At 41.2% G+C, this 25,000-nt stretch overlaps 1 protein-coding gene and 1 long non-coding RNA gene across 2 annotated transcripts in view; one reads left to right on the top strand and one right to left on the bottom strand.

The window, feature by feature from the left end:
• The window catches only part of LOC308056665, a 383,794-nt gene that overhangs the window by 172,133 nt on the left and 186,661 nt on the right, over positions 1-25,000 (top strand). The window lies entirely within an intron of this gene.
• On the bottom strand, positions 6,635-24,581 carry FKTN (fukutin). The gene is made up of 10 exons (XM_080372387.1): positions 24,400-24,581; positions 23,034-23,093; positions 20,128-20,331; positions 18,324-18,601; positions 16,733-16,865; positions 15,052-15,181; positions 14,102-14,235; positions 13,077-13,204; positions 8,849-9,108; positions 6,635-8,750 (listed from the first exon to the last, which is right to left on the bottom strand). The coding sequence occupies exons 1-9, from the start codon at positions 24,502-24,504 to the stop codon at positions 8,895-8,897; spliced, it is 1,386 nt and encodes a 461-aa protein (XP_080228513.1). The 5' UTR covers positions 24,505-24,581; the 3' UTR covers positions 6,635-8,750; positions 8,849-8,894.

The following is a 25,000-nucleotide window of genomic DNA, read 5'->3' on the forward strand; positions in this document are numbered from 1 at the left end:
AAAATAACAAGGGTTTCTTCAGGAACAACAAAGGAGGATGAAATAAACTACTCACCCCACAATAAGAGAAACGGGACACCTGGCTACAACTGACAAGGGGAAGGCTGAGGTACTCAAGAACATTTTGCATCAGTCTTCACCAGCAAGAGCTCAGCCACACTGTCCAATTCACAGAATGCAAAGGCAGGGAGTGGGAGAATGAAGAACTGCCTGCTGTAGGAGATGATCAGTTTCTAGACTATTTAAGGAACCTGAAGGTGCACAAGTCCGTGGGGTACCTGGTGAGATGGGAAGAGGGGTCCAAGAAAGCTAGCTAATATTCAAGGATCACCTCCACCATTGTTCCTCAGGAATGATGTGTCCCAACAATGATGAAATCGGGCAAAAATGCCAGCAGGCCTGCCTGGATGAACAAGGAGCTGCTGGGCAAACCCAGACTCAGAAAGGAAACCTACAGAGGGTGGAAGCAAGGACAGACAGTGTAGGACATAGACAGAGAACTGGTCCAAGCAGCTGGTGACCAGGCTAGGAAATAGAATGAAATCTGGCCAGGGATGTCAGGGGAAACACAAAAAGCTTCTCCAGAAGGAAATGGGAGACCTGGTTGCCCAGGACACGCTGAAGGTTGAGTTACTCAATGACTTTCTTGCCTCCATCTTCACCAGGAAGTGCTCCAGCCACACTGCCCAAGTCACAGAAGGCAAAGACATGGACTGGGAGAATGAAGAACTGCTCACTGTAGGAGATCACGTTTGAGATCATCTAAGGAACCTGAAGGTGCACAAGACCATGGGGAACCTGATGAGATGCATCCATGGGCCCTGAGGGAACTGGCAGATGAAGTGGCTAAGCCACTATCCATCACATTTGAAAAGTCACAGTGGATTTGTGAAGTTCCCAGTGACTGGAAAAGGGAAGCATCATCCCCATTTTTAAACAGGGAAATAAGGAAGACCTGGGGAACCACAGGCCAGTCAGTCTCACTTCTGTACCTGGCAAGATCATGGAGCAGATCCTCCTGGGAACTATGCTACGGCACGTGGGAAACAAGGAGGTGATTGGTGACAGCCAACATGGCTTCACTAAGGGCAAATCATGCCTGACAAGTCTGGTGGCCTTCTACAGTGGGGTTACAGCACTGGTGGATAAGGGAAGAGCAACTGATGACATCTACCTGGACTTGTGCAAAGTGTTTGACACTGTCCTACTCAACATCCTTGTCTCTAAACTAGATAGACAAGGATTTGATGGGTGGACTGCTCAGTGGATAAGGAATTGGCTGGATGACCGCACTCAAAGAGGTGTGGTCAATGGCTCAGTGTCTGGGTGGAGACCAGTAATGAGTGGTGTCCCTCAGGGGTCCTTAGTGGGACCAGTATTATTTAACACCTTTATCAGCAACAGGGACAGTGGGATTGAATGCACCCTCAGCAAGTTTGCAGATAAGGCCAAGCTGTGTGTTGTGGTTGATACTCTAGAGGGAAGGGGTGCCATCCAGAGGAACTTTAACAGGATCTAGAGGTGGGCCTGCGTGAACCTCATGAAGTTCAACAAGGCCAAGTGCAAGGTCTTACAGCTGTATCAGGGCAATCCCAAACACAGATACAGGTTGGGCAATGAGTGAATTGAGAGCAGCACTGTGGAGAAGGACTAGGGGATACTGGTGGTTGAAAAGCTGAATGTGAACCATCAAAGTGCACTGGCAGCCCAGAGAGCCACCCATATCCAGGGCAGCATCAAAAGAAGCATGGCAGTAGGTCAAGGGAGGTGATCCTCAGTATTCTGCTCTGGTGTGACCCCACCTGGAGTACTGTGTGCAGCTCTGGGGCCCCCAGCATAAGAAGGACACGGACCTGTTGGACTGTGTTGCGGTTTAACCCCGGCTGGCAAGCAAGCACCGTGCCGCCGCTCACTCACTCCCCCCGCAGCGGGATGGGGAGAGGATCGGGAGACCACAAGTGAGAAAACTCGTGGGCTGAGATAAAGGCAGTTTAATAGGTAAAGCAAAAGCTGTACACGCAAGCAGAGCACAACAAGGAATTCATTTACCGCTTCCCATGGGCAGGCAGGTGCTCGGCTATCTCCAGGAGAGCAGGGCTCCAGCTCGCATCGTGGTTACTTGGGAAGACAAACACCATCACTTTGAACATCCGCCTCTTCCTCCTTCTTCCCCCAGCTTATATACTCAGCATGATGTTGTGTCACGTGGAATATCCCTTCGGCTAGTTCGGGTCAGCTGTCCTGGCTGTGTCCTCTCCCAGCTTCTTGTGCCCCTCCAGCCCTCTCGCTGGCAGCACCAGAGAAACTGAGAAGTCCTTGACTGAGTATAAACCTCACCCAGCAACAACCAAAACCATCAGTGTGCTGTCAGCATCGTTCTCACACCAAATCCAAAACACAGCGCTGCACCAGCTACTGAGAAGAAAGTTAACTCTGTCCCAGCTGAAACCAGGACAGATGGCCATGAAGATGACCAGCGGGCTGGAGCACCTCTGCTATGAGGACAAGCTGAAAGAGTTGGGGTTGTTCAGCCTGGAGAAGAAAAGGCTCCAGGGAGACTTTCTATAAGGCCTTGCTCTATATAAAGGAGACTTGCTATAAGACCCTCCAGTACTTGAAGGCAACCTACAGGAAGGATGGGGAGGAACACTTTATTAGGGAGTTTAGTGATAGGACAAGGGGTAACAGTTTTAAAAGGAAAGAGGGTAGATGAGATATGTGGAAGAAATTCTTTACTGTGAGGGTGGTGGGACACTGGAACAGGTTGCCCAGAGAAGCTGTGAATGCCCCATCCCTGGGAGTGTTCGAGGCCAGGCTGGATGGAGCTTTGAGCAACATGGTCTAGTGGAAGGTCCCTGCCCATGGCAGGGGGGTTGGAACTACATCCTTTCAAATGCCGTTCTATGGCTCTGATTCTGTCATTTATCGGGAGGTGGGAGCTGGGGACTACATTTTCTTTAACCTTCCTCTTCTGAATAAAGGCTCAGGAGGGGACCACATCAATGTATATAAACACTTGAAGAAAGGGTGCAAAGATGAAGGAGTCACATTCTTCCCAGTGGTGCCCATTAACAGGACACGAGGCAATGAGCAAAATCTGAAACACAGGAGGTTCCTCCTGAACATCAGGAAACACTTTTATTGTGAGGGTGACAGAGCACTGGCACAGGTTGCTGAGACAGGCTGTGAAGTCTTCAAATGCCATCTGGACACCATCCTGGGCAACCAGCTCTATGTGGTCCTGCTGGAGCATGGAGGTTGGACCAAATTGTATCCAGAGGTCCCATCCAATCTACCACTCTGCGATTCTGGGATTTCATCTCAAGTTAGGGATCTATACCTACCTGTAACCTTTTACCCCAATGCTACCTGGCAAACCTGGACTTCCTGAAATAAGCACTATTAATCACTCTTGTAACAGCAAATGGAACCTCTGAGAATAGCACCCCTATCCTACTAACACTATCCATATCTCTTGAGATAAAGATGTTCCACCAGGTCTCCCAGCAGGCTGAATTTTGTGGGTCAAATACTGTTCAGATGCCAAAAACCCACCCCCACACAAACACACACATATGTACACATGCAAACAAATAAAACTCCAAAAGTAAGAAAACAAAGAAATCAAAAGAAAACAACGAAGTAAGAAAACTGATTCCTAAACTTAATTGGGCCCTCTTCCAGGTAACAGCAAGAAGACATGCAATCGTATCATTTCTTCCAGACACTTACTGACCAACCACATTCTTGAAGGCCTCCAGGGGTAGAAATACTATGCCCTTCTCCAAACTATTACCCTCTCCTTAAATTCCCAAAACTTTCCCTACAGTCCAGTCTGATCTTCCTTGGTGAAACTTAAGCTTCTTCATTCTTGCGTTATCAAGCATGTGAACAGGATGGGGTGCCTGACCCACCCTTCTCAGCATAAAGAACCCCAGTTATTCCAACATTTCCTTGTAGGCAGTTTCTTATTGTCTACTGTTTTCCTCTCAGTACTCCCGAACTGGTCTGCCACCTTAACAGGTAAGAGTCTGCACTGGTCTCTGTACACCCCCTGAAATGCTGGACATAGTCACACAAGTTATGTTTCACTCTTCCTGCCAATGCCAACACTCTACATCCCACTGGATTTCCTTTGGTCACAACACCATCCTACGTTACTATGTACTCAGCTTGTTATCAACTGTAGTGCTAAATTGCGTTCTGTTTCAGAACTGATGTCGTTACCTTTGCACAGAGAGTACTGTGCCAGGCGTATCACTGCTCCAGTGCCCCTGCAGTCTGAAATACATGTACCCACTAGCATTCCAGCTGATTACTGATGATAGAAGGTATTCGGAAATTTTGGGTCTAGAAGAGAAACATTATGAGGACACAGTATGATCTGCAAAGCACCAGGCATGACATTTCACCTAGTAAATTCTGGATAAAATATGTGACTTCTCTTTTAAGCTACAGGAAAGATTTATTTCAGGAAAACAGGCACAACTACAACAGTTAGTTTCCCTCCTTTAAGAACAAAACTTTCATTGTCCCTTTTTCCAAGGGGAAGGCTCTCACCCACACCCCTTAATTACAGCAGTGACTGGGATCCGTAAGGCTCACTCAAGCTCCTAACTCACATGCTCTGCTGCTGACTAAATCAATAGGACATTTATGTGTAAAACGAGCGCCAGTAGAGAACTCACCATCAGGCAATCTAATGCTATTAAGCAAGATTATAAGCTGATGTAAATCAGCTGCTGGTGCCTGTTTACCAAAAGAGAGGATGTAGGTCTTAAATACAAGTGGTAGAGAGTCTTTTATGTGCTGGCATGCAGTTTCCCAAGTTCCTGCGTTTTGTTCAGCAACACCTAGTGTGACAGAATTGCATGAAGAGAATGAAAAACCTAAAGAGCAAAGTAACTGCCCCTAAATTCCTTGAAATGCTGTGTGAACTTGGAGAATTCTGCCAATGAGTAATAAAGGACAGAACCAAGTTCCTGCAAGCCGTTGCACCATGACAAGCCAGTCCTCGGAGGGAAGGAAGGTACCTGCACTATTACACAGAAGTTACCCCTTCAGTGTTCATCTGTCAGAAACAAACAATTCCAACTGACGGCGCCTTGCAGAGTCAGTTTTTTTCTTGACAGACTTTAAGACTTATGCAAGGGGAGAGAGTTCTAAAGCAGCAAAGGATGAAAACTGTTTACCCCAGGAACCAGCATCACCCAGACTCTAAGGGAAAAGGCATAATAAAATCAGCTACTTCTTTTTCATTTGGACAGCCGGGAAAGACTCGGCCATATTTTCAGGACTCCCTCTTATCTGTATCATCACAGTTTTGTCTACCTTCTATTTCTGACTTCTAAAGAAGAGTGAGGTGGAATACACACAGGCCTTTCTTCTATCAGAAAATTCCTTCCGGACAGATCAAAAGCATTAGCATCTCCCTCAGATGCTCACTATGCTGTGCAGCCAAGCATCATCTGTTCTGTGCAGGAATTACACGATTGTTCTACATCCTCAATTTGGCTCAGACATATCCTTCAGAAGAGCTGCGTTGCACTCTTGCTGGAAACAATCACACTCTGCAAGTGTTCAGGATGCTGCAGTTTCTTATCATTTCCACAGTGGGGTGGCAGCTGACCATCACTTCCAGTATGAATTCTAGTATTTGTTTCTAGAAATAAAACCTTTCTTAAGCTCATACAGAAGATTCTAATTTCCATTCTGTAAAAGCAGAATGTTACTGAAAACTGCTACAGAATCACATAAAACAGGAACTCCATCGAGCTGGAAGACAGATTAACTACAGTCAATCCTTAACTACAGTCAGTGTCTTGGCTGGTATTTGTCTGATGTGTTCTCAAAAACCTCCAAAGTCAAAGGCTTTACACATTTCCACATGTAAAATACTCCAGTATTCTACACAAGTGACCTCAATTTGCCTTCCTCCCATTTACTTCTATTTCCTACATCCCTTCCTTTTTGTAACCATCTCCTAACAGCTCTTTATTGACCCTTCTCATCAGGCAACCCTCTTTCTTCAGTCTTTCTTTGCGGTTATTGCAGAGCTTTGAACATCTTGCAACCCTCTTCTCAGCTCACGGGCAATCCTTGAATAGGCTCTGGTTATCTTTAACAGTTACACATATGTAATGCGCTTTGCTTGCTACATAAAAGTCAAGGTATTTTGCAAGTTGTTGCTTAAGACCTTAAATGTATACCATTAAAGAGAATTTAGAAATTGTCGTCCTCTCCAAAGCACCTTCAAAATGAAGGTAATGAGTAACTTAGGAAGGCAACACAGAATTAAGAATCCATTTCAGATGAGGTGATTCAGAACCAAACAGAAAACAAACGCCTAAATCTGGGTGTTTCCACGTGGAATGGTAAGGCTTCAGCCTCACGGCATGCCTTGAAGAGCATCCGCTTCACAATGTTTACACTGCTCCTCGGGACACAATTCTACAAGCTGAAAATCTGCGGTCAGGGCTCTGCAGAAAGCATGACAGGAGACATGCAGAAGTGCAATGTGTTTGTGTAACTGCAGGATCCTTTTCTCTACATATGGGCACCTTCTTTATTCCAAGTGTCTTTGTTGTGTCCAAGTATCTTTATTAAAAAATAAAAGCTCAATACAGACAGTCAATAAGCAGTGTAACAGTTCACAATTTTATTCTCTGCGTTATGGCATGGTAACTACAATGAAGTGTGTTCAATGCTACTGAAGATGACAAAACAAAGGATGAAAAAACATCTTGAGTTGCAAATTAGATGCTCCTTTTAATCAGTGTTAAACACACACATGTATGCTCTGAAGAGAAAATACTTTAAACTGAAGAATAACTTACAGGTATAATGAATGATTTAAGACATCAGGGACATGCATTTTTTTCCATTAGTCTTCCCATCTACAAATACAAAGTCAAAAATTTGACAGGATTATAATTTTCTGATAGAATCTTTTCTTTCACTCTTAAAACATCTATCACATTTGAAAAAGTTACAGGCTTATTGTATATTATTAAACAAAGAAGCTCACAACAATGGAGTTCTGAACACAAAAATCATAAGGACACTGTTTTTTTTCATTTTAAGGAAAAAAATACAAAAAATTCTACCTGAGAAATTATCTCGTACAATGTAACGTTTACCAAGTAAATGGCATTAGCAGGACTTTACATCTCTCTCTCTTCCTAAATAGGCAAACCTAACAAAGTTACCATATGAATTGAAGAGCTAGCATGACAAGTTGTTGCCAGAAGCTAAATAATTTACTCCAGTGCTTCCGTGGCAGGACACCACTGGAACTGACAGGATTGGCAGGAAAAAGCATGCAGCACACTCCAGGACAAAAATAGCAAGGAAGCCCCGGTGTGCACCTGGAATGATACAGTAGTACAACTGCCACATGGCAGTAGCTATTTCATGTCTCCAGAACTTCACACATTTGAATACAGGTCCAAAAACTGCAGATCAACAGAACACAAACCACAGGCTCAACGTTTACCCAGTGAAAGTTGGAAAAGCTGCAACCCACAGATAGCCTTTCTGCTTTAGCAAGGAAAGAATGGATACCACTTTGCTGCAAGTAAACATAAGCTGAATCCAGTACCTTGACACCAGTTCACAAATACTCCTGGGTCTGTACCATATATTACAGCTGTAATTCACTAGCAGCTCTAGTACCCTTGTCTTCCCTGCACAACAAGACTGGAACAAACTTGGGACACGCACACTTGTATGAAAGCTACTATCCCCCTCCAAAATACTGATGGAGAATACTTAATTCATTGACCAAACGCACAAGCAGAAAAAGGAGGAGAGAGCTGTCAGGCTTCCACTTTTTTCCTGTCCAAAGCCTAATGTTACACTAACACTTCACTTGCAATAATGCTACTGCAAATTTGATGGAACAGTTGGTATTTGTAAACACTTCTGCTTATACTTAAAGAGCTGCAATTCTCTGAGATCTCTGTTCTGCGAGCCCATGTTAAACAGAAAACTATGAATATCCCCATTTCTATCTACCTGTAAAAAAGCAAGGATAGCTATAATTTTTTAAAATCTAGTCAAAACTTTTACATGGAGAACACACTAACTGGGACATCAAAGCCAGTATGTTTATTTTTTCATAGGAAAAATATCCCTGCAGCATATACCTCTGTGTTCTTAATAAAGAAACAAAACAAAAAAAAACAACCCACAGATAACATCCCCTGTCACAATTGCATGCAGTGGTTAGTTCATGAAAAACCCAACGGTTATTGGAAGATGTCCAGTGTGGACAGCTGCTCCTTCGATTCACTTAGTATGACACCGTTACCCACTACCTCCTGCATGTAAAGCAGGTGAGTCATACAGGTCCTGTGTAATAGATATATTCCACTCCCAAGAGCAACCTGTTGTATATCGTATGGAAGTATCAGTCTCAAATCAAACACATTTGAGGTACTCATAGGTGTTTAAAAGCTGAATATTCACAGGACCTCCTCTGAAAAAAGAGGAACTTCTCTGGGATTTTTTCCATCCTATCCCTCTCTTAAGCTTGAGAAGTGAACAGTCCCAAGGCTTTCATGATCCTAGGAAAGTCAAAGCCAGCTGGCCACTTTTACATTTGAACAGTCAACTGCCCATAAGTTTAATGCAACATTTCTTCTCTATTCTCTTTGTGCAGCTTTCCTTTCAGATTCCCTTCTCTTCAGTTGCCTTTGATCTTTTCCTTCAACTACCTGGAAAATGCATGATGAAGGTGAAAAAAACACCTGTTAAGCAAAAAAAGATAAATGACTCATTAGGAAACAGATGAGAAATTACAAAAGGAACGTATCTTGATGCCTTTGGGAAATAGGAAATTACAAACCAACAGTTTCAAGGGTATCAGGTATGCCCTATTAGCAGTCAGGTGGTCAGTAGATTTGAATGACATCATCCCATTCATCGACAGGCCAGACACCATTGTATTGCACATTGGATGGCGAGCTCTTCCAGTCCCACGTCTTCACAGGAACCTTCCAGTCTGGGCCATAGTTGGCTTCAACATACTGAAGGGTTTCACAGGGCACATGTACCTTGAGTTCAACAAATTCAGTCCAACACAGAGTAAACTTTGGAAAGAGATACCTGTGTCGTAACAAAAGAACACAGTCACTGGCAAAGACTGAAATACACCTCCAAATAAGTTCATGGATAAAGCAAACAACTGCAGTGAGTGGCCATGTTACACCTGCAATATTTTTTTCTTATTTCTTAACTTCCTATCTATGAAATATTATTTCCATACTGGACAGGGGTCGTGTTATGAACAGTAACTGGTTAACATTTGCCATACGTTCTTTGGAGGAGCATTTCTAATTCTTTGCTGCTTATTCCCGTATCATTCTGCCATCCATAGGAAATCACTAAGGCCCTATCTCTCTACTTTCCACTTACAAATTGGACATAACAGTCACCTTATTTAGAAGGGTCTCAAGAGGTTGCTACATGTTATCAAAATCTCCCCTACAAATAAAAGCAGCATTAAATACTTTATTATGAGTCAGGCCTTTTTTAAAAACAACTTGTTACCTTTCTTCAATCTTACCAAAGCAAGCAGGAAATTGCCCTTCAGTACCCATGTTCAAACATGGTGCCAGACTTGGAACAGCTGAGAAGAATTATGATACAGCTGCCACCTTGTACTTTCTGAAACCTTCTTGGCCCATTCAAACTTTAAAATTAATTCATTCTACCAAACTGATCTTGTTCTGCAGAAGGGCCAGCATACACCCCATCTATAAGTATGCTTACACCAGTGTAAGTTGACAGGTAAATGTACAGTTTGATCAGAATAACATCACATAGAGCTCAGTGTCAGAGTCAATGGGTTAAACAAGTAAACATGAAAGCCTATGTACTACTCCTGCGGAGGATCACTCCCACTGCTGTAGCTGTGAAGTCTTCCACAAGAAAAAAGTGATCTTGAAATTCCTTTTAATTGGTTAAAATGAAACAATACGCACTTAAGATTTTTGAAAAAGAAGTTTAAAATATTTGTGCATTTGCACGAATTAGAAAATTTGCATGTTCCTCTAAGCATAAAGTTAATTTTCTAAGTGCTGAGCAAACAGAATCAGAAGTAAAACAACCTTGCTTTTATCCGTGAAATGGAAGGAAAGAAAAAAAAGAGATCAAGAACTTTTGGATATATACCCAGGGACTACCAGTTAGCTCTGAACTACACCGAAAAGCAAAAAAATGCCAGGTACCAAGGGGAAAACAAGGTAATCAAACTTTAATAGTAGATCTATAAGCATCAAATAGCTATTTAGCTGTTATTAACCTAGAAAATCATCTATCAGAACTGCAGTGGGCATGCATATGCAACAGCTATTGGCAAACCACTGAAATAATACATCCTCCAGAAAGTGCACTATGAATAATAACTTAATGAGAACAAACAGGTAATTTAACTAAACTAATCTTCAAATTAAAAAGTTAGCTGGACATTTCATCAAAACGATCATTTAACTATTATTAAAATCAAACATTTACATTCACTGATGAAAAAACTAGCTTTCTTCACACTACCGGAATCCCTGCTCACCATTTGCTCTTCCAAGCTGGAATAAGGCTCTGTACTCTTGCACACATACACTGCTCACCATTTTTTCCTCCAATTTCAGTCTCATCAATCTTTGGACATACAAGTACTGAAAACATTTTAGGCTTACACAAAGTACTCTAGGTGAAGAGCCTCCAGAATTAACTCATTTTAAGGACTAAAGCATACAGTATAGATTTGATTCCCAGATTCAGTTTTGGAAATACTTATTCTCTGCTGAAGAATGAAACTGTTCAGCATTGATTTTGTAAACAAATAGAAGGTCTCAATTGCTGTAACTCTAAGACAAAATAAGGAGGATGAACATGCTTGCTTGTGCCTGCAAAGTTGAGAAAGTATTTGTGTACATGAAAATGCAAACCATACAGCCAGACTTGTAAGGTTTAGAAACCAGCTCTCCAACAAAACAGAGACTAAATATGACTAATGAAAAATATTTTCCAGACTAAACGAAAAACACTTTCATTCTTCGTACTTTTATTTAGCAAGACGTAAAGGAAGTATGTCTGTGCCAATATTTAGTTTTCTGAAGAAAATGTCCTCTACTCTTCATTTTTAAAAATATAAAAATACCTAGGAATTGAACTCCCGCCCTTATCTATGATGATCTAGTAGCAACCAGTATCTCTTCTGATACCTCAGAAACAGCTGGTGAGATTTCTTGAACATTGTTAAAAGTTGATTTAGGACTCAGCATGATCAATCATTCACTTCTCTTTTGACTGACCTCCCCCACTTCCCTAAGAATTTTGAAAGGCCTGAAGACCAAGCAAAACTGAGGGTCGTTCTGGTGCTTCAGGTACTCAGATCAAGCACGCTGAACCATCACACCTCACAATTAAAAAGCTGTGATCTTTCTTCTCTTTCTAAGGATGTATTTGGAATAATACATATCTGGAATTATTGGGCTAAGCATTCTGAACAGCCATGTTCTGTCAGGGCTCAGTGCATCTATAATGGTAAACAAGCATTTTTCTGTATGGATTAAGTAAAGTAAACTATGCCTAAGAAACACTTGTTCAGAATTAGAGGCATCCTTATGCCTAAGCAAATTAGTTCTTGTTGAACTAGAAAGCCATGTTTGTAAATTTTGGAAAAAATTATCACCAAAAATGAGTATGAAGCCACAAGGAAAGGAAAGTGTTTTATGAAAGATGGAGTTCCAGAAGACCTGGAATATCCTAGGATACAGGAGCTGGAGCATAGCACAGGTTCACATCTACCTTCTATCCTCATACATCGGACCAGTCACATCAAAGGAGGAAAAAAAAACAGCTCTCAAGTACCCAAGTCTGATTCTGCAATGGAATTTTTAAAGAGCATGTCAACTCCACTGGCATGGAAACAGGTATTGCAATTTAAAAAGGAATTTATTGGTCAGCTTCCTCCTCAGGATGCATCACACAAACCCCTCCAAAATCTTGTATGGAAAAGCAGACATCAAGCCTGCTTCAGAAAACTATGAAACTGTTGCTGTATTCTAAGAAAAATACTCTGCAGCACAGCACATTTTCTGTGGGAATATTCTGAGAGTTCTTCCTTTAGTCTATTTCTATGTGTGCCTTTTGATTCTGGTCATCAAAATATCTTCCCCAACCTTTGTTGATCATTTCAGAACAAAGACAACTAAGACAAGGACTCAGACATTATCACCATTTGGATGGCAGTGCTCATCAAATTCCCATTAGCTAAATATAAGTAAATACAGTTCAGGTAAAATATGAAAGCTGATGAAATCCTATAGAAGTCAACGAGGTTTTCAATTAGTCTGCAATTATCTCTTTCTGAGTTAAGGTGGATGTTGGTAAGAAACAAATCTAATTATCAAAACCTATATTCAGTTTGGTGAGTAGATTAGGAAGCTATTGGATTTATTTCCTGATTTAATACTGAAAGGTATGAAGCAAAAAATGTAGGGTACTGTTTAAAATTCCATTTTCAGTACATGAACAACAACAAGGTCTGCAGTAGTCACCTGCATTGCTGTCACAAGATTACAGTCAATAAAGTATTCCAAATCACTACCACAAAATCTGAAACTATGAGGTTTACTTTGCAAGGACAGTTGAGGCTTTCTGCCATAACACTCCAACATCAAGACTGATGCCTAAGGATTCATTTTTTACTGGAAAATTAGTTTCTGCAACAGACAGAATTTTTACAGACTTCTTTCTCAGCTTAGCTCTTTATTTAACTCAGAGATTGTCACAGTCCAGATAAGATCTGCTTGACACATGACATGCTAGCATTGCTTTTGACTTCACAAGATAATCGACATTTGACAAGCCCAGCACCTCTCTAGCAAGGCACAGTACTTTTCTCTTTCTACTCTGGTCTCAAAGTGCAAAATCTTCATTGATTCTCCTCTGGTAACTGCCTTTCCTACAACGAGCACAGACTTTGCCAGGTAACAAACATACAGAATGCCAACACTAAACACTAACTTGTTCAATTCCTTTCCTATTAGAGCTACAAATGCAATTCATACTTAAATTTCTTGCCCGATTTGGCCTGAGTTCCTCCATTCCATATGTGGTCATCCTCTTCATAGAAGAAAAAAATATCAAGTTTCACATCATCTTCTCCCTGGAAAGAGAGTTCCAAGCTGTCTTCTACCTGCAAGACAAAAATACACACTGTATATGCTCTTAAAAATACAAAGCTACTTATGTCAGCAGGTTTCAGAAAACAAGTTTATTTTGGCCAGGTATGCAGAGTGACTCCTAACTGAAGAAAACACACTAACACTATGATTTTTTTTTTTTTTTTTTTTAATGCCTTGAGAATACTGGAAGTTTTCTGGACCTCAGTGGGACTACATTCTCTTTTCTCCCTTTAGCCTGAAAAGCTTCAGCACCACCTCCTTGTCCTCTGCCACAAGCAAAATAATAAATGAACATGGTAGGTATGTGTCTTCATTTAACATGCTTCCTCTATGACAAAACGCTTGCTAGCACCAGTAATGATATATCACTTGAACTGTGGCTGAACCTTCATATTCCTGTAATTTTGTTTCTTTTCTCCATCCTTCTACAGCCTGCACTCTGAAAAAGCTAAATAAAGATCCACATAAACAAGCCCAGAGCCCACCTCAAGCCATCCTTCCCTTTCTGCTAGTTCTACATACAGGACTACAGATAATCTCAGAGCTATCACCAATCCTCCCGTATGATGAGGCCCATCCAATCTGAAAGACTAAATTCAACCTGATTCTTAAGTTTCCCTAGCACCACTGACACAGATCAGACCCCTTTGAAACTTATTGAAAACTTCTGAGGTGGAATTTGCGCTCCCCAAACAGGGCCAAAGTTATTAAGAAGGGTGTTTTCTCACATGCTGTCCAACAGAACACACAAAAATCATCAGGATTATACGTTTAGGTAAAACCCTAAGGAGTAAATGTCTGCCAAGGAGACTTCAGATACCCACATCTACATAGCTGTTCTGCAGCTGTACTCAAACTTATGAATCTAGAGAAAGACACATGAAGTAAATTGTTCATTATCTATGTACCTTGCCAAATTTGTGCTTCAGTGGTAACCCTGCCTTCTGAAAGGCTGGAATGATATCTGCTTTGTAGTCCCTTATAAAGACTCCCAAATCCACATCTTTGCTGTGAGGAATGACATTGCACTGTCTGTACCAGCCTGAGAAGAAAAAAAAAAGGGAAAAAACAAATCCATTCAGAACAAGAAGTGGGACACCTGTTTGTTTCATTAAAGCAGCCTTTAGTAACTGTTCATTCAGAAAATTATATTCCCCAAGACTAAACAAATACAAGTCAAATGCACACACACATGAGTTTTCCCAACCTATTTCAATAATAAAAAGAATTATATAATACTATTTATATAATAATATAAATATATATGTAATAGATATATAAAATTTATAATAAAATAATAAAAATAAATAAAAGAATTTTCACCAATGGTAAGATACTTTTTCCATCCTCAGCAGAATTGAGAACCCGCTGTAGCTACACTAATAGGTTGAAATTTTATTAAAAGGAAGTGATCTAAAATAAACAAATACACGTAAACTGTATTTTAAAAGTCAGTAATAAGCACCAAATTGCATGGGAAGGAAATCAGGTGTGAGTCTATACACGGACAGCAGAAATATGTGCCCATCACTGTGTTTTCCAACTAGCATTTCAGTAAATTCCAGTTCACACAATTTAGGGATCTTCTCATTGCTTTCTAAGCAGTGATCAGTTCAACACAGGTAACTGCTAACTTTAAATGCTTCAATGGAAATTTGCTCAGCATCTCCAGGGCTCAGGTTTCTGAAGAAAAAATGATTTTGACAGGAGCAAAAAGACCTATTTCAACACAGCTAATGCCACATTACTACCTTCCAACCCACTATATTTAACCTCAGCTGACATTAGAAGCAATAGAGGATTAGATGTTTAGAATTTCAGATGAGTTTAAAAATAGAACATAAGACAAATGTTTTACCAAGGCATGTTCCACTGCTCAGCCAGAACTTTACCCCTAAGTTATTCAGTGTCAGGGCAGCCAGATGGAGCAAGGATTTTGCTTTTTTTCTGAATTCCACTGCATCAAGAGAGGCATCATCAGGATACAGCTGGAAGGCAAAGGAAGAGTAAGCAAGCTATTATCAGACAGCAAACTTTTCCCTTCATTTTTCAGTGTCCTAAGAAAAGATGACCTTTAAAAATTTACTTAAGTAATATCTGGGCAGTATCTGTTCTCAGAGATACACCCCTGTCTGAGTACATGCACTAGAATGAGAAGTTAAAATTTAAACTCTTAAACATCAATCCCCAGTTTTTCCAAAGCAGCAGAATGCAAAGTCACAGTAAGACAGAATAAGCATATATGTATTAGGCACTGATTCCCAGCACTTGGCAACAATACAGATGAAGCTTCACAAGTCCAGGGGGAAAACAGGGACAGCGTCAGTTACTTCCAGCACACTAGTTTATCTGGCGCCATCAAGTGTCACAACTAGATGCTGACAACTTCTGCCACAGAGTAGAAACAAAATGAACAAAAAATGCCCACCCTCCCGCTACAACTGTGGGAAGATCTTCTATTTAATGCAAAGCCAAAAATAAGTCTGGGCAAACGTCACCAAATCAAACACAGGAACAACGCACTACTCAGCTTCACAACTGCTTTCATGAAGAGATCTTGGGCAACAGACATTTTGAATGAATACTTAACTTTTTAAAACACATGCCAGCTGCTAATTTCAGTACTAAAGCTCAAAGTTCAATATACCTTCTGAGGCACATCTTCTCTCCCTGTGGCAACTACTGCCTGGAGGTTTTAGAGTTGAAGTGGGGCTTTTGTTGGAGTTGAAGTGTACTTTACAAGCGAGGTGACTATACACACAGGTACCCCTGGGTATAGTAACCCTCCTACTACACATATGGGAGCTATGATGGTCTTCCCTTCACTGAATAGTCCCTTCCACAAGACCTCAAATGTCTGAAGAATGGAACCTCTAGTACGCCCTTTTCCCTCCTTCCATGAAATCAGAGATAGCTCAGACTCAGTGACCTGATTCTAACTCCACAGTCTTAACTGTGCTAACTCTTGGTCCTCTTCAAGTTAGGACAAAATGCTCTCCATACTGCAGCAGAAAGTTTTCTACTCCTGCTAAATCAGGTAGCAGTATCCTAAAAATAATGCTTTAAATAGTAGTGAAAATATTAGCTTACATGGTCAAAAAGCAACGAAGTAAGTAATTTCAAAATGAACTAGAAACACGGAATTGCAGCGCACAGTTCAAAGAATATAAAGTGAAGTATACTCAGAACTTAGAGAATTGCCACAAGGAAAACTTTCAACCACAAAATCTTAGTCTTATTTACAAGAAATCTATTTAACAGTAACAACGTGTGAGAACTACGGACGTGTTGGTTACCGCTTCAAAATTTTGGAAAACGGAAAAAAATGCACTCACGAGTGAAAAAGACAACACCATGACTTTCAGTTGAAGTTTTAGTTTTATTACCACCTACTAAACTCTGTGGATGAGTCTCAGAGGTTGTATGTAGCTTTATGTATGCAAACAGTCTTATCTAGTTAAAAAGCAGTGAATTGTTTGTAGGTTTGGGTCAATCAGTGAACACACACATCTCAGAGACACTAAGTGATTACCACTAACCTGAAAGAAAGCCCGAGCTTCTCTGTACCTACATTCAAGAAATCTAGAGTGTGACATCTCTTCTAGAAAACTGGATGGATTTTTTGGAATTTGAACTTTTATGTCATCAATGGAAACAAGCAGAAGTTCTGGCCTGCAGGGGAAGAAAAGTGGTAACATTACCCCATTCAATTCCTTTACAAACCACAAGTCACTTTTTCCTCTAGCCTAGGTTAAAATCTTAATGCACACTACTGGCAGTGATTCCTCTGTCCAAATGTACCCAAAACTGATAATAAAAGATGAGCAACAAGAGCTTCAACAAATTCCCCATACATTTCAAAATTTTGTTTAAAAAGAAATTCTATGCCTGTAAGTGCTCACAGTTAGTTTGTCAGATCACTGACTCCTTTACTCACTCATGACTTGCATTGAATTTTTTCACAGCTGTTGTTCAGTACATTTGAAAATTCAGGCTATTTATTTAGTTGTCTTAAGTATGGGATGCACTTAAGAACCAAATTTTACCCTGTACTTTGAGGCTATCTGCATTTAAAATTTAATAACTGTTTAACCTTCACAACGAATATGATACAGTTGACTTCAAATGTTTAGCCACATAACCAGTGCAGATTCCATGTTTTAAAAGGAAGAAAGAATGGTGTAAATTTTAAGGAAAAAGTTAAACACATTATTCTGACCTGTGAAATGTTCAGCTGTTTTGCTCTGATAAATGGCACATACACATACCCTACAGGATCACTGTTCTCAAAGCCAAGTGGTATGTGCTTGGCTTTGAAATTAGTGACAAGATCTGCCATGATCTGTATTTCCCGAAATAACTGCTACTGAAAGCACTGTAGGAACAGGAAGACATTTACAGTAACTTCACCAATTTAATGCAAAGTTTAAGCAGAAGACTGTGAACAAGTAACATCACCAATTCAAACATTTATGCAGGAAAGGAGTCCCCTCACCACATTAAGAGCATGGGTTAGCTGCAATGGTTGACACATGTCTTTGTGGTACAAATGTCACTTCTCTTTATTCATGTTCTTTGACACCGATTATTTCTACTGTTACTGAATGGATTTCTGTTGTTCACCCTTCTCATTTAATGTTCCATACCTGTATTCAACTTCTGGACACATACCGTTACATAAAGAACACCAAATAGCTATCCACTAGCACTAAATAGCCTTGCCACTTCTGCTTTACCCCTGTGTTGATAACACAGATGGCTATCAACAGATTTCAAACTTCTAAATACATTAATGGTAAGCCACTGCCTCCAGCAGTAGGACCCCTGGCACACTCAACCTCACACATGATTTCTTTGACTTCTCTCATCTTTCTGCCTGCTTCAACCTGGCTACACAGCAATCTCCTCTAAAATGTAGCTCTTAGTTTATGAATGGTAGGAAGCTCTTGTCTTCAGGTAAACAGAACTGGATTTACCTTCATACCTTAGTTTACCTGCACTTTGAGGGCTGAACCATATGTGAGCTAAATTTTGCAACCTGACTTGAGAAAGAAAATGATTTTATATTCAGGAAAAATAAATTATTTTGGAAGTGTCATTATGGCTTTTTCCCTCCTGTTTTTAACTCACTTTTCATATGCTCCAGGGTAGCGACCAAAGTGGAGTTTCCGGAAAGGCACAAACTTTCTGTCCATATGTTGCCTGAGTCTCAGAGGGCCATGCCAGAGGTAATTACCACTCCTCTCATAGAACACCACCAGGTGAATAGCATGAGATGCCAGTTTAAATATGTAGTGCAACGGAATTTCAATCCCAGACAGGTCATCCATCCCATCCAAGCGGGGGTCCTTGTTTATAATCTTTAGCCATTGGAACCCCATTTTCTCAGCAGTTCTAAAAAGACCCACCTAAAAATGAGAAAGAGGGAGAAGTAGAAAGACAGACAGACAGAGAAACTAAAGATTAGAGGAACAAAAATTGAATGCTAAATACTTACTATTAACTGACATCATTCCATATTTTCATTTTCTAATCAGACTTTAGCACGAACTGCTCAAAAATTTCTAAGACCTTAAAGCTCAGCAACTACAAGCAATTCCAACCAATGTATTTCTTTGTCTTAAATTTTGTCCCTGAAACTATTCAATAAAGCAACAAATAAATAAATGTTGTAAATTGTGCTTGGAATAAGTCTGCTCCTTGCAATAGCACCATTCTCTGCATCCTCAAACTGTTCTCTAAAGTTGTTCTTGTGCTGAACTTGGCATTTTTAAGTCATTGAATAAAGATACCACCAATACAAAAATGATTACTGCAAAATCTTCTTTTATGATGTACATAATTATTTGTTTAAATCTCATCAAATACTAAACACTGCACTAAGTAACAGGCTTTTCTATTTCCGTAGAAAAAGGGAATGAAATTGTGTCTGATAAAAAAAGAACCAATCGGCATTTGAAGACCCTTTCTTGAACTTTCTTGAACTACCCTCCTTGAACAGTTTTATACAGGCATATCAGCTTTTCCTCTGGATGCTGCAGATATTATCAATGAAACAGAAAGGAATGGGGAGACGGATTTATATTAGTGTGCTGCCACACAACCTTATTCTCAGTTTCTTTAATCCCTTTACAGCTATGGGTAAAACAAAGGCCTGACCAGCTCCAGAGTACCACCACTCTTCACTTGAGCGGGACTCCTTCAGTAAAACAGTCACAGACCATTGTCATGACTCCTGCTTTTTCTGGAAAAAAAAAAAAAAAAAAAAAAAAAGAAGAAGAAGAAAAAAGCTGTTCACCACTGGTATCTTTAGTCTGTATAACTAATAAATATTTCCAGATCACTCTTCATACTGATGAAATAACCTTGGATTCCATTTTGTCCTTCATCACACGCTATACGTCTATTTTTAACACATACATTTGAAAATCTCAGAGCACCAAAGAAAAGCAGAGATATCAATACACCAAGTGACAAAATAAGATGGTGCTAAGTACAAGGCTGTACTAAAAGAAATGTAAACCAGCAGACTATGATAATCTTTCCAGCCTTGTCACATCAACACCTGCATTTCCTCCTCGGTTGATCCTCAAACTCGAGATTTATTATGGCTGTATCTATATTACAGGCTTAAGGTTTTTCTTCTTCCTAACAGACTACTTTCTTTTTTCTTTTTGGCATAGCCTCTTACTACAAGTGTTTATGAATATCACAAACAGCTTCTGAAGACTTTTAGTTATCTGTAAATTACTCTTCATGTATCCAGGCCTGGATACCTTTTACTTTAAAAAAAAGTTTCTTCTACCAGTACCTTTACAAGAGTTCCACAAAATTAATTCATAGGCCTTGATACAAACATAAAGCACTACATCACAAAATTGTAGAACAGCTGAATGTACAATACACAAATGTGAACTGAAGAAAAGACCCTTACTTCGTGTTTCCATGTTTTGTCCAGTAGTGCAAACGTAGTAAAGTCTCTCGGAGCACAAAAGTACTTGCATTCTGGATTAGGGCCATCAGGAGAACTTCTGATCTGTTCAATGTCTTTATCAACCAGTCCCAGAATCAAAGGATCAATCAAATACACTGGTATATTGTGACTGGCTATTAAGCCTAGGAACTTCCTAACCACGTGCTGTTTGACATAGGATGAAATTGTAAGTTAGAAACACCATCTTTAAGTGTACAAAGGTTAACACATTAAAAAACTTTGACAGAAGGAAAAAAACCCAACCCACCAACAGAAGGAAATCTTATCTCCCAATACATTTTCTGAGTGTGTACTCTTATTTCTGGAGCGCTAGACTTGAGAATGGACTGTAGGCTAAGCTCTAGATTCTTCCCAGCTCTAGACTGAGCTGGAAAGCACTTGAATAAACCAGATATTGTAGGATGAGATGTGATGCACATGGATGCTCCCTCCTAGCTGAGGGAGCTGGCTGATGTCATTTGAAGGCTGCTCTGCATTATCTTGAAAGGCCACGGTGATCAGGAGTTGTTCTTCAAGTATGAGAAAGGCCAAATCTCATGCCGTCTTCAAAAAGGAAGATCTGGGGAACTCTGATCACCTTCATTTCAGTCCCCAGGAAGCTTCTGGAGTGAAAGTCCCTGGAAAGTCACATCCAAGCGCATGATGCACAGGATGTGACTGGGAAAGTCAGCCAAAGGCAAACTGCACCTAATCACATCGACTGCCTTTGCAGAAGTCTATGGGCACCATGAAAGCTATGGACACTGTTCATACCTTGACTTTAGCAAGGCTTTTGACCCACTCCCGAACAGTATCCCCAAACCTCAGGCATGAGACCTGCTGTATACGAAGGGTGACTCAGTGAGAAGGTGGGAAGTGAATGCTATCCAGTCTTTGGATGCTAGTGTACCCAAGGTACTCAACCATGGCAACAATATATAGAAAGGTTAAAAGACGGTCCTGTACCTAATGAGAGGATTTATTAACTTCACTCAGTGGAGAATTTTAATCAAGTACATTTAAATGTCCATGGCACACAGAAGCCATTTACAGCACTCACACCCACCCTGCTATTAAAAATGTAACTGATGTATTTAACTGTAACAGTTACATTTAATGACTTAAGAGTACTGTTCTAATCAGAAAAAAATAACTTGCTTAGACCAGCACTGTCAGGCTTTATGTTTGTTACATCTCAAGATTTCTAGAAGAGGTGTGATACAGAACAATGGCCCAATGCCCAAGGTACCCATCCAGCAAGCCAACTGTGGCTTTCAAACTGAAGCTCCAGCCTTTCTCCTGTCCAGCTGCTAAGACTGTTCAAACAGACTCCACGTGCCAACCTCCAATTCTGGTACGGGGCTTTGGCTTCAGAGAGATTTAAAAATGTGAAGACAGAATGTGGATCCACAAACAGAACTTAGGCAGCAGCGCTAAGAAACAGGCAGAAACAAGGCCACCCTGTTAGCGATTTCAGCTATATGAAGCTGAAACCTGTGATGTACTAGCATTATTTCTGTAACTAAAACTAGCAGATCAGACTGATAAACACGAAGCAAATCTGTGCGAAAGTATCAGCTTCCCACTCCTCCACCACTGCTCCAGGGAAACAGAAGCTTTTAGTTGAAATGTATAATAATTGGTAGAATGACACGGCAATAATGTCAAGCGGCTAAGAAAAAGGCATTCAAAAATGGAGTATTTTGGACCCATCACATAGGAATTCTGAAGAAACCCTGCAGGGCAACAGATCTCTGGTAGGACCGTGGAGCATTCTGCTTTGTTACTGATGATCTCATAAGATGAAGTTAAAAATTAATGAGAACTCTGTCCACAGACTGGCAGATTGGAAGCCCACTGTGACCATGTCACCTAACTAGTAGGTCGCTCCAAAGGATGCCACCTCCAGGAACAGTGAGACATTCCTGGAGCAAGTATGCAGTCCACAGAGCAGTTGGTTTTAATTATTCCCAAGTACAGCCCCTAATCAGAGCACCTTTCCTCCTGCTCAGCAGAAACAAGGCATTTAAATGGCTAATGTTGCTAAGCAGAAACATTATCAAATTGCATCCAAAGCAAAAGGTAGCTAGGTCTCAGCACACTGTTCTCTTTAACCATCTGTGCTCTTTTTCTGGTGGGAAATCTGTCATCAAGAGACTTCTGTCAAAGTGTTTCCAAAGAAATGCTAACTACAAATACCATAACCGACCTTCTGATTCCCTGAGGCCAACATGATGTTTTGCTTGAGCTCAATCCTGCAAACCTTAAACAAGACACAACAAAAAATATCCTATTTCAAGTACGGAATGCCACTCCTAACACTGGTCCTGAACACTGAAATACAGCAACTGGTGACTGCTGAAATGTAACATTTTCCTGCTTGTTAAGAGCTCTGACCCAGCATAAGCAAGTAACACAAAACATAGAGCAGCAGGTTAACAACTGGAGCGAGCAAAGGGATCTGCTCAGGATGACCTGAGATCTGCAGTTGATTCTTTAATCACATCACTATCAAACAAGCTGCATGTCAAATACGCCAATCTTTTCAATATTTGGTCTGCAAGAATACAAAAGCCTGGAGAAGAACTTCTGTATCAGAAAGAACAAGTTTGGCTTTAAAAACATTAGCAGCACTACTAAGGACTGCACAGGCAAAGGCTGCTAAGCTGTAACCACTGCTCAATTCCATTTAAAACTAATGTTTTGAAACGCTTAGTAACTTTACTCAGCGAAGAAAGTATCTTTTAGTCCTTAATATTAGAAAATCCCAGTAAAGAGGCAAGATAACTGGACCCAGAGTTTGCAATTCCATGCTAGTTCTCCAAGACTGGCAGAAGAACTGTATTAACCCATGATGTTGTACGTACCCATCTAGTGCTGTCCTGGCCTGACTGGCTTCCTCTGACTTTGGAAAAAACTGCTCCATTCTATCAAAAGAAAAGAAGGGGAGGGAGAAATAAAAATTCAAGTAAGTTTCAGTTGAATCCCTGCTTAGGATATCTTAACAGGACATTTAAGGGCATTTATCCAGGTAGCACTTTATAGTTATGGCTGTGGTTATGCCCTTGGTCACTCAACTACAGTACTGAATGTGAAACTGTAGCACACTAAACCAGAGCAGTTATTTAGAAGGACAACACAAGCCTTGGGGACTTCCAGACATCCAAAGACTGCATGATCAGGCTTCAGGTTTCTAAGTCAATATGCCAGTCAATGTAAAATAGGAAGATGACAAACACAGACAGTGTTAGGTAAATAACCACCGAGGAAAGACAGGAGGACTGTGCTTCTGTCTTTCTGGATGTGATCCCAGAGGATTAAATTTTAAATGGAGTATATTCATATGATAAAGCCAAGGCAGTTAATGGCTATGCTTTCAGCTTTTCAAAACTATGAAGAGTTTTTCATTCATCACCTTGTTTATAATCAGAAACTATGAAAAAGAAGTCAAAGATCACGATACTATGTAGTGCTAAGACTGCCTGCATTTATTAAGAACGTTCTCAACAAAAGAATACAAACTTAGGAAACATGATGCTTACGTGGGTTTTCTGTAAAAATAAAATTAGTTCCTTTGCTGAATATGCATTGCAACTGTAAACAATGAAGTCATCAAAAAAACAGAGTATTTCATTTATAGTAACATGTACCTCTTTTTTGGCTACAGAAGATCACACTTGGCTAAACTTTTCATGGGTGGTATAAAAGCAGGATTTAATCGGTAACATCTAGAAAATTATAAACACTGAATCACAAAGCACTAAGACATCTGCAGAAAAAGCTGAGTTTTCTTTTGAAAACACCACTGTTGAAAAACCTGCAATCAATAAATGCCGTGTTCCTTGTTTCTTCAGAAGAGCATGAAGACAGCACTGGATTTGACTTCACTTTCAACAGAAGTCACTTAACAAGAGTAGGAAGGCTTGGGAATATTAAGTCTTGGTGGCTTAAACCTGCAGCTGAGAACACCAAGCGGCATCCTATTAATTACAGAATGAGATGCCTCTGGCTGACACAATAACTTGAGCATCAGACTGACTACTGAAACCTGATTGTACCTCTGCCACCACAAATGTGCTCAGGCTACTGATGCACTTCATGTCAACATCATAGGAATTTCTAGCTAAATGAGGGAAATTTGGGGGTGTCATTAATGCTGCTGAAGGACTCTGAAAAGAATAAGCATTACACTGGGTCATGCCAAAAAGTCAGCCTGTGCAGCACAGGTCTCACCTTCTGCGATAGGTAGAACTTGTAATAGTACAACTGGAATAGGAGGAAAACGAGGCTGGTCAGAGAGAGGAGCGCCAGGACCACGTTCTTATTGATTTTCTGCATTAGTCTTCGGGGCGCTCTCGATCACCGCCTGGGAGCAGCGCGGCGCAGCTCATCTTTCCCGGCTTCCCAGCTCCTTCCTGCGGGCCGGCAGAAGAGAACGGGGCGCTGAGTAGGCCGCACCGGCAGCCGCCACGGGCCCGAGCCCTGCGCCGCAGCGGCCTACAGGAGCCCGACGAGCCCGCAGCAGGGGCTCAGCTAGGGGGGGGCCCTGGGGACGGCAACCCGCAACGCTGCGCCTCGTCCGGCCCTCCCCGCTCCCTCCCCGGGGCCGCGGCCGGCTTCCCCCACCACCACCACCGGGGCCGCATCCGCCCTCACCGCGCGACAGCTCCCTGCCGTAAAGCGCCGTTCGCCGTCGTACGCGCATGCGCGGTGGGGAGGCAGCCCGCCGGATCCGCGCCCGGGCCAGCCGGCCACCGCGGGCCTCCCGGCCCCGCCCCACCGGGGCACCCAGCACCCCCTCAGCACCTCCACGCCCGGGGACCGAGCCCCACCG

This window comes from Falco punctatus (genome assembly GCF_963210335.1).
Source record: "Falco punctatus genome assembly, chromosome: Z".
In the NCBI taxonomy this organism is placed as follows: Eukaryota; Metazoa; Chordata; class Aves; order Falconiformes; family Falconidae; genus Falco; species Falco punctatus.